The sequence below is a fragment of the Megalobrama amblycephala genome, linkage group LG21 (assembly GCF_018812025.1).
Source record: "Megalobrama amblycephala isolate DHTTF-2021 linkage group LG21, ASM1881202v1, whole genome shotgun sequence".
Taxonomy (NCBI): domain Eukaryota; kingdom Metazoa; phylum Chordata; class Actinopteri; order Cypriniformes; family Xenocyprididae; genus Megalobrama; species Megalobrama amblycephala.
In genome coordinates, this window is record NC_063064.1 from 23,184,907 (window position 1) to 23,196,064 (window position 11,158).

General features: G+C 35.4%; 1 protein-coding gene across 1 annotated transcript in view; it reads right to left on the reverse strand.

Annotated features, from left to right (window-relative positions):
- LOC125256208 (nuclear factor 7, ovary-like) overlaps positions 1–10,484 on the reverse strand; it is a 28,214-nt gene extending 17,730 nt beyond the window's left edge. Inside the window, exon 1 of the mRNA XM_048171973.1 lies at positions 9,841–10,484. Within this exon, the coding sequence (XP_048027930.1) occupies positions 9,841–10,224 (384 nt within the window). The 5' untranslated portion in view covers positions 10,225–10,484. The remainder of the gene's footprint in view (positions 1–9,840) is intronic.
- Between the last annotated feature and the right edge of the window lie 674 nt (positions 10,485–11,158).

Here is an 11,158-nt window from a genome sequence, read left to right on the forward strand (position 1 = left end):
ATTGATAGGGTAAAATTAAAGACATGTTTACAATAACACTGAGCGCGTGCATCTCCACGTTATGGTAAGAGGCGTGACCTTTCCGGGCAAGGAGCGCTCAGAGCTGTCGAATCACAACACAGGAACCGCTGGCACAATCAGAACTCGTTACGTATTTCTGAAGGAGGGACTTCATAGAACAAGGAAGTCATCAGCCCGTTTTTATGACAGTGGAAACAGCGGTATACAGATAAGTAAATTATGTGAAAAATACTGTGTTTTTTTTACACGCGAAACATGAACACATGTTATATTGCACACTATAAACACAATCAAAGCTTCAAAAAACCACGAAAAACGGGACCTTTAAGTGTCAGAGCGTCAGCGTCTTAGAGATGATTCACGACACTTTGCTGTGCCACAAATGGTATTTTGGAAGACGACATAGGCATGGACCAATCACTGAATAGATTTCCTTATTTAAGAATATTCTCAGATAAATTCACACTGAATGGTGGAATTCCTCAGAGGACTTTACATTCAACACATTTGACAATAAATATTTTTCAAGATAATACATTACGATATATACATTGCAAATGAAAGATACACGTGTTTCCACCACGTTTTAATAGTAATTTTTTAAACGGTATTTTGTTAACTGACCTGCCTAGCCTAGATTTTATGATCATTCCACGCCAGATCATCATTCCAGATGTGACAGATACCTTTATGTAGCCCACGTTCATGATTTTTTTTTCTTTTTTTTTCCAGCGGTGAAGGGGAGTGGTGTGGAATCCTGCACAGAAATCACCAACATTGTATTACAGTGAGGTTCTTGACTGTTTGAATTAAAGTATTTGGAGTTTCGTAGGACTTTGCAGACGGTTCCTTTCATTCTGTCTCTTAGCCGTGTGCGTATAAAGATCAGTGTGTGTTTTCCACTGCGGATGAAAGCTGGTTTTGAGGAAAATAAGGCTGTTGCTGCTTGTCTATGTTACTACGATTAAAAAGAGGTGTTATTTGTGTAGTAACAGCATTTACCGCACACGTTATTGATCCGGGAAATTGGAATCTGTGAATATGCGGCCAAGTTTACTTTACTCTGAAACCCTGTATTAAGTAGCTTGATTAACCAGTCGTTTATGTTTTGTTTGTGTGTGTCATTTATGTTTTAAACTTCTTCAGTTAAAATTATCATTAAACACTTTTCATTTGTTCTTTACATTAATATAAATATTTTCCAACTTCTTTTGAAAGGCTGTGAGTGTGTTTTCAAAAGCTATTGAACTGGAACTGTGTGTGTCCATCAAAACAGCCTTAAGCCTTTGATACTAAACTTCTTCAGTTAATATGACTTCATTAAACACCTTTCAACTGTTCTTTACATTAAGATAACTATTTTTCAACTTCTTTTAGACTGATATGAGGCTTTTTTCAAAAGATATTAATTTTAGAAGTGTGTCAATACAAAATAGCTTTATTAGACTTTAAGGGTACAAACTATACTTTTCCAGTCAATATTACTATATTAAACACTGTGACTGTGTTCTTTACATTGAGATAAATATTTTGCAACTTCTTTTAGACTGATATGATGCTTTTTTCCAAAGATATTAATTTTAGAAGTGTGTCAATACAAAATAGCTTTATTACAGTTTAAGGGTACAAAGTATCCTTTTCCAGGCAATATTTGTACATTAAACACTATGACTATATTCTTTACATTGAGATAAATATTTTGCAACTTCTTTTACACTGATATGATATTTTTTTCCAAAGATATTAATTTTAGAAGTGTGTCAATAAAAATAGCATTACTACACATTAAGGGTACAAACTACACTTTTACAGTAAATATTACTATATTAAACACCATGACTATGTTTTTTACATTGAGATAAATATTTGTAAACGTCTTTTACACTGATATGAGGCTTTTTTCCAAAGAAATTAATTTTAGAAGTGTGTCAATACAAAATAGCTTTATTACACTTTAAGGGTACAAACTACTCTTTTACAGTCAATATTACTATATTAAACACTATGAGTATGTTTGAGTATGTTTGATTAACCAGTCATTTATGTTTTGTTTCTGTGTATTATTTATGTTTTAAAGTACTACCATAATAATGATAAATCAATTACAACTACATACATAACTATAAATGATGATGAATTTTTTTATAAAAACAAAATAATGTTCAAAATAATAAGAAAGTAAAACACTAATGTATAGTTGCCTTTGAAGAAGATTTTATTATAGTAAAATTGATTATAATGCAGCATAATATAGCATGTCTCACTCCACAAATATAATCATACATGAACAAAGAGCAGAAAGGGTGTGCGCTTGCTAGTAAAAAAGTATGCTGTATGAGAAAATTTAGGAATGTGTTTACATGTATGGAAATGTATATTTCAAGCTGAAGAATATGTGTCACATGGTAAATGTTAAATTTCTCAGAATATCTATAAAATGTATGGCGAAGGGCTTTTGCCTGTATATATAGTGAGACGATAGCAGAAAGCAGGAGCGGTCTCCTGAAGAGGCTATCTCCTTGGTTGTACAATAAAGTAAAAATACTTCTGTAATCAAAGATCTTTGACAAGTCATTTTTTACATAGAGCATAATCCACAACACTTTCTTAAAGTAAAAGAGGTTGTTATTGAAAACCCTTACATTGTTCATATCACTTCACTTGCATCCTATTTATGAAAAAAAGAAGAAGAAAAAAAACATTTTAGGTGTTTTAAATGTTTTTGTAGATAATAAAAAGTCAACTATGAAATTACCCAAAATCACAAATATTTCAACCTCCCAAATGCAAGTATTTCTTCCCCCAAAATTCATTCACATAAAAGACCAGCAGAGGACAACAAGCAACACAACAACATGAAGCCTATACCAAATACTAAAAAAGTGTAAAGCATTTACATAACATATCAAATAGGCAATACATTTTTTCTTACAATGTAAGAACACTTTCAGCATAAGCTCCTCTAACTGAATAGCTTACAGACACAAATCACAAGTCCATGGTTCTTCCTGTGCTGGCACTTTAATGTTGAGACGATACCACCTCAGACAAATTTCACATTGAACCTGGAAGGAAAATAGGAAATGTTGTTAGATTTATTTGCACAGTGTTGTAATTATTAAATGTAGTTGTAATTATTAGCACATGCTTTCACTTAAAACGAAAAGTCAACAGCCAGAAATTGGATAAACAATACCCAGTTGTAGAGCACATCTACTGGATCTCTTTGTCTGTATCCACAGTTTGAGCATTGATCATCTTTGTGATGTATTTCTTTGCGTTCACACTTAACGCATTGCTCCTCTTTTGGGGGTAATTCTTTTTGGGGGAAGTGTGTGATTATGGTAGTCTTACACAACATGAACTTTGCTTAGTTTCCATTATTACTGTTTTGGATCTACACATGCTAAATAACATTTTTAAAACAGACTATCATACCCGAATGGCATGCCTTTTCGGCTTCTTGCATTTCATTTGTACCACTCAGAGAGTCAAGCACGAAAAGGGTGTCAGTCTGAGCATATACAAACTAAATTGGATAAAAAGAAACAAATAAATTAGCAAATAAATGTCACTGAAAGATCAAACATGTCTAAATGGGCATATGTAGTAGCTTATCATTGAAATTAGCACTCTTTTACTTACCACAAACCTCCAGTGATTTTTGGTGATATTGACAAAAGTGATGACCCCATCATATTGCTCAAAGTTGACCTGTTTATCAAAAATTTAAAAGATCATGTCTGTGCAGTGTACATGTGAAAATTAAATATCATAAGTAGTTGCACTCACCTTTCAAAATCCTTGCTGTTCCATCTGCTCTCTTGTGCCATTTAAAATGACACCTGTGGTGTCATGGCTTAGCTGGTAGAGATTTGCATCCTCATTAAGTACAGCTCTGAAATAGCACTCAATAGTCTAAAAAATGATAAAGCATTTCAATTTGAATCACATTACTTGATTGACATACATTGAGGACAGCATTTACTGTTACATACAAATATAATTGTACAATTATGCATTTAGATCATAATTGTATCACGTGATGCATAATTTAAAATATATTAAATGACTTATTTTATGGTTGATGTTACACAAGCTATTTTTTATGGTATGATTTCCAATCAGGCACTGACTCAGGCTCAGTCGTTCAGGGGTCCTTGCAGAGGAGCTTTCGATCGCGGGTTCGGATTTAACGGACACACATCGAATGAGGTGGGTTTGACATATACCTGTAAATTACTGTAGTGATAAAAGCAAATGTGGAAATCAGTTACCAGACTGTAAATGAAAATGTCACTCTCACCCCCTGCGGGAAGTATAGTTTTTTGTTATGAAGTATTTAGTAACTTTTACTTCATTTGTGCAGTGTGTATAATAACATGGATCGAAGAGTACTGTTTCGTATACTTAAACTCTAACACAGTGGTCTCAAAACTCAGTTCCTGGAGGGCCACAGCTCTGCACCGTTTAGCTCCAACCAGCTCCAGCTCACACCTGCTTGGAAGTTTCTAGTAATCCTGAAGACCTTGATCAGCTGGATCAGGTGTGTTTGAGCAAAACTGTGCAGAGCTGTGGCCCTCCAGGAATTGAGTTTGAGACCACTGCTCTAACATTACACACACACACACACACACACACACACACACACCTACCTATGAATCAATGTGTCAGTAACACAGAGCAAAGTTTTGAGAATATGTGAAACCCATTCAATAATTCAGTCATAATGCAGAAAAAGATCACATCAGTGAAGGAGCGACACTATAAAACATCAACGCTGTGAAATAAACATCCATTCACACACACACACACACACACACACGCACACACACACACACACACACACACACACACCTATGAACTGCTGACAGAGCAAAGTTTTGAAGGTATGTAAAATCATTTCAATAATTTAGTAATAATGGGTGACACTAAAACATCAAGGGTGCAAAACAGACACTGGAAATGAATGGGAAATCTGCATCGAACAGCGATGAGAAGCTTGGAAACTCAGGCTTGTTTCTTCACACGTTCCAATCGTTTTTTTTTTTTATTATTATTATTTTTTGTTGTTGTTGTTGTTGTTTTTGCAGGAGCTCTGTGATGAGCTTAAGTAGTAAAAAACAAGAAATACAGAAAAATCCAGTTTTCAAGAGACTTTGAATTTTTTTTTATTTGATTCCTTCCCTTTGTTACTGTTCACTGACATTTTACAAAAAATAGTCATGTTCATTGAAAAATGTTTACATAAAGCGTTATGACTGAATGAATTGCATTTTTTTTTTAATAATTATTATTAAATTCAGAATAAAAAATTGGCAACAAAATGCTTCCTTGTGTCTCTTTCTAACACAATGTTCAGGTTTGACTGGAATCAACTAATCAACAAACTAACACTTCAAATCACTATTTCTAACAAAAAAAAAATCTAAAATTTGATAAAAAGTATACTTATATATATTCAAATCTTCCACCTAATAAAAATATGTAATTATGTCTAAAAACAACTAGGCAATTCACAAGCTGCTTTATAGAGAGCTATATAGGCAACTAGTGGTTACACCATGATATTACATGCTTTCTTTCTATACTCTCAACAGATGGCGCTAATCTGCCTTAAAAAAATTGGATTTTAAAGGACTGGTTAAAGTCCTTTAACCTGAAATACTGCAGAAATTGGAAAATATATATATTTTCTATGGAGAAAATGGATATTAATTACTGCATAAATATTAATTATTAGCACAAAACCCTCTCAAAATGCAAAAAGAAAAATGACATTATTAAACAAAAATGAATTAGAATGATTTTACTGAAAAAATAAGGTTACGTTACAGGTGTCTGGTCACTTTTGACCGTGAGTGTGATTCACAAATAAGGAGCACCAGAGGTTCAATTATTATGTGATCTTCTTCAATGCTTTCAGAATCTTTACTTTTTTTAAATAGTTTTGTTTCTGTATTTTTAAAATGAACATATTTTAATAACAGTATGTTTATTGAACAAAAATGAATTATTTTATTTATTAAAATAAAAACAGAAAATAGTACAAACTTTGCTAAAGTGACTGTTTTAAACAAGTATTAAATTAGACATTATTAAAAACATTATTTTAGCTGAAGTGTTTGTATCATTACTGTGTGTCTTCTGCCTCATGCTGGTTTTGCTCCGTGTGTCTGTGGGGTAAAAGACCCTCTCACCACCTCATACAGATTTTAAACTAAATAAAGCACTTTTAATCTTAATAAACATCTAGCAGCTCCACACAATGTTGTAAGAACTAAATTAAGCAGTAAGTAGATGACGTGAAACTAACTTACTACCTGTAATGATTGTTAGATGTGATCTGATAGGAACTATTTTACACCAAAGAAAGACTCTGTGATTTATAAACACAGGATGAGATCAGCGAATCACACAATCATGATGATTATGACATCATCACATAACACATTCAGAGGTACTGCATCATTCACACATCAGAAATGGTGACAATCAAAAGCTTAATGCTGCAATGCATGCTGGGTGCCAGCATACAAAACTCCCAGCATGCACTGCGGCATGAAGCTTTTGATTGTCATTGTTGAGATTCATGCGCTGATTCTCAATGCCTGTGTCTGAATGATGCTGTAGTTCAAAACTTTTAAAACTAGAGATCATCAGATTCTGTTCTGAAGCTCAGTCTTTGTCAGATTTCAGTCAATCACAGAAACTTTGACTTTTTGTTTTTTAAAATTAGATCCATAAATGCTGCTAATCAAGAGTTTCTAAGTGTTCATCATTTACATGTATTTTAGTGAACACATGATCATTTAAACTGAAACAAACAATTATTCATTTACAAATTCACTGAAACTCTAATTAAATAAACTTGTTGTTTATTGATCTGTTGATGTGAAATATGAGAGTGTGAGTGTTGCTGTAGTGCTGATATCAGTCATGTGATCATCACGGCCCAATCACAGCCACCGTACTGATATTCAGATCAACAGCACTCTTACTCATGTGATCTGGATTAAATATTGGAAACATGATGAAAGCAGGAAGATCCAGATGTACAGGAGTAACGATTACTGACTATTGACCGGTAAGATCCTGAGGGAGGGAAAACAATAGAAGAGTGGAAAGAGTGTGCGAGTGAAGGTGTGTGTGAATGTGTGTAGATGTGTGTTAGTTACAGGATCAGAGAATGACACCGTTCCTCTGTCATAGTCCAGATTCACTCTCACACGATCAAGCTTCTGATTGACACAAAAACCAGAACCTGGATTCCATCTGTACGACACACTCCAGACATCAGTGTTGAAGAAACCCAATCCCTTCCTCTGGTTTGATGCTGTAGTTACTCCAATAGTCCAGAATTGACTCTCTTTAACCTCCACATCCCAGCAGTGTGTTCCTGAGTTAAAACCCTCTGATCCCAGAACACAGATACACCGGTCAAATCTCTCTTGGATTATCAGGAAGAGGTTGTTTGTTCCTGCTGAATCTCACACTGGTCAGATCATCAGACAGGATGAGACGTGGATTTGCAGTGTTTGGATCCAGAATCACAGGAGCTGATGAGACACAATCAACAGATGCTTTTATTGTTCATATAATGATCAAGAGTGACCCAACACAGATTATTATGAATTATGACACTGTTGATCAAACACATGTTCCTCTGATCACTGTCAGTGCTGTTATTAGTTTCACACTCATTTTATCATCAACTACAAACATTAAATGTGTGATTCAGACATTTGTGTCCATCAATTAAAATCACAATAAATCAATGAGATCTGTTGAGATTTCTGCTGTAGATGAAAAACTGTAAGTGTGTGTCTGATCTTCAGCAGCATCTGATCATCTTCATGTTATCGGCTCTTATAGTCTGTGTTGATTTAAATCAGTTTATTCTCACTGTCTGTTGAGTTTCACTAACTGATTATGTTGGATTGAGAAATTATTAGTGGAGCGTGTCATTTTTCTTTCTTTCTTTATTTCTTTCTTTCTTTCTTTCTACAGTCAGACTCACTGTTTTGGACGATGTCCTGCATCTTCTTCCAGACTCTGAACGGCAGGTTGCCCAAGTAACGCGGCACATGAATCAAAGCTCCAGAAGCCATCTGTGGATCCGGCTGTGAGCTCTGGACTCTGGAAGAACATTCAGGAGTCAGAACTGCAGTGGCTTTGGATCAGAACCAGAGAGACCAGAGACAGGAGCAGATCACTCACCTTTCCTTTGAGACTGGAAACTCCTGCAGAACAAACACACCATTTATCATCAAGAACTCAATCAATGAACCAATGATCAACCAATGATCTGAAATCAGACCTTCAGAAAGCAGACGTCATTGGCTTTCATCATCTCCTCCATGTCTTTGATTGTGTGTGAAAGAGCTGAGATGTGTCTGTTCATCTCCTCCAGCTTCTCCTTCATCATCTGCTTCTTCTGCTCCTCTTCCTCCCTCAGTGCAGTGATTGTAGCTTCTTCTTCATCTCTGAGAAACTGATGAAGCTTCTCAAACTGCTGTTTAATCTGACGCTCTGTGTGCTCAGCTTGAGACTGAAATCAAATCACATTCACTTCAATCATCTCAATCGACACACATCAACACTTCACATCATTCATATCAGAGATAAAATCGATACCGACATATAACAGATCCAGAAGCAGATCGCTGCTCGTCATTTACAGAAATAATAAACTGGAATCCATTATATTAAATATATCAGATCATAACTGTATATAGTGATCCTACAGCTGTAATGAAAATGACTCTCGATTCTGTTTCCTCACCTTGATGTGTTGAACTGTTTTCTCAAACTCTCCTTTCATTTTTTCATTGTGTTGAAGTTTCTCTTGTAAGGATTTCAGTGCTGTATTGAGCTCCTCCTAGAATTGAACAAAAACACATAAAACACCAGATTACAGTGAAGAGAAGAAGAGAATACAGTGATATGATCATATAATGCTGTGAAAAAGTATTTGCCCTCATCCTGATTTCTTCTGTTTTTGTGAACATCTGATACTAAATTGATTCAGAAATTAAAACAAAGGCAGCCTGAGAAAACACAAAGTACAGTTTGTAAAAGACAATGTCATTTATTAAAGCAAAACAAAAAGGTTATCTAATATTATCTGTACCTGCGTGAAAATGTATAAATGTATTAGCAGAAGTTATTGCTGCTAAAGGGGGGTCGATTCTCAATACCGGCAGGAAATGATTGAGGTGCCCTTGGGCCTTATATAATTATAAAATGTTGCATTTAAACTGACCTACATTTGATCTTACGATCATTTCTCAGATGTGCGTACATGTGATTCACAGAATAAACGTACACACAGAAAATGAGCATTCGCCTCTCTTTCAGATGTGAAATCTATAAATCGCAAATGATCTTGAACTTGTGCACAGCTGAATGGTTTCAGTTCTCTGCCTTGTAGAAGACGTATAAGTAATGTAATTTACATTTAAATAAATCACCAGTCATCGTCCAAATCCTTTAATTTAGAATGGCGAGCTGCAAAAATAGCTTGACAAGGAAAAGTGTCTGTTCAAACCCTGAAGCACTTTTCCACGTCAAAGATGAATTTATAAATATGAGCGTTGGCGTGGATTTATGCGTATGCACATTCTAAGATCAAATCTGTACGTACGCACGCTTTATAAATGAGGCCCCTTGAGCAAGACATTAAACCCCCAATCACTCCCCATGTGCCACAGTGAATTGGTCTGTAGTGTGTGTGTTCACTACTCACTACTCTCCTACTCCCTACTTGGCCCTCATGTCACTTTCAATTACATGTGAAACAAGACTCATTTGACTTACCTTATATGATGAAACCACTTCACAGATGGGTCTGAATGTGTGACTGATGTGTTTTTGTGAATTAATACACACTAAACACGCAGGCTGTTTGTCCTCCAGACAGAAGAGTTTGAGTTTCTCACTGTGTAAACTGCAGATCTCCTCAGACCTTCTCTCCATCTGGAACGACTCACACAAGTTTTTTAACACAAGATTAATTGGAGGACGCTCTTTTGAGGATCTTCTCCTGCAGACAGGACACTCCTGAGTTTTCTTGGTTCTCCAGAACTGTTGAAGACACTCTTTACAGACACTGTGACTACATGATAAAATAACAGGAGTCTTGAAGATTTCACAGCACATGGGACAAGAAAGCTCTTCAGCAGAAACATTTAGTGAAGCCATTTTCACTGTTTGAGCTCCAGCAATAGAAACTTTACTTTCACTTTCTGAACGACGGTTTTAAAAATGAATCACCTTGAAAATCACAACAATCTGTTCAGAAACAAATGTCTCAAAAATCCTTCTTGAAAGTGTTTCTCTTCATTCTCCACTGATTGCTGATTCTTTATTGCTTTTGTCAAGAGAGAAGAGAGTCAGTATGACAGAAAAGAGAAACAATAAGTCAGTCTCTTCCTGGTAAGTGTTGGAAGAGGGTGGAGTTTATGATCAGGTTTTGTTCACAGAACAACATCAGGAATTCTTCAGGGTAAAGTTTTAAGTTACAAAACTTGCATTAAACCTTTAGCATAATGCTATAAACCTTGATTCAAACACTGAAGATCACTGAAAGAAAGCAAATATTGACAATGCAAACACAATTTTATTTATTGCTCTTTATTTGTACATAGTTTATTTGTTCAAGCATCCAAGACAAGGCAATTTTATTTGCATAGCACATTTCATACACATTGGTAATTCAAAGTGCTTTACATAAAGAAGAAGAATAAAAATAGAACATAAGGAATAGAAATAACAGTAAAAACAGAGAATTTTGCTACCTGGATGGAAGAGCTAGGAAGTCTTAGTGAGTTTTCTGTTGTTGTTGTTGTTGTTGTTGTTGTTGTCCTCCAGAGTGGATCTATACGGATCTATCCATCAGAGCGGATCTAAATGGATCTTCCTCACACGACAGGACCGCTGTCTAGCTCTACCTGCTAAGGCACTTCAAACTGATAAAAAAATTTTTCGATCTCCCCTTTTGCCAAGACACCTCAAACTGTGCACACAGCCCGAATCCCCCTTCCGGAGATATCTTATCTAAGCAACGCAATTCAAATGTCCCCTTTGGAAAGTGTAATCCAGAGATATCTTAACCATGCACCACAGCTCAAATTTC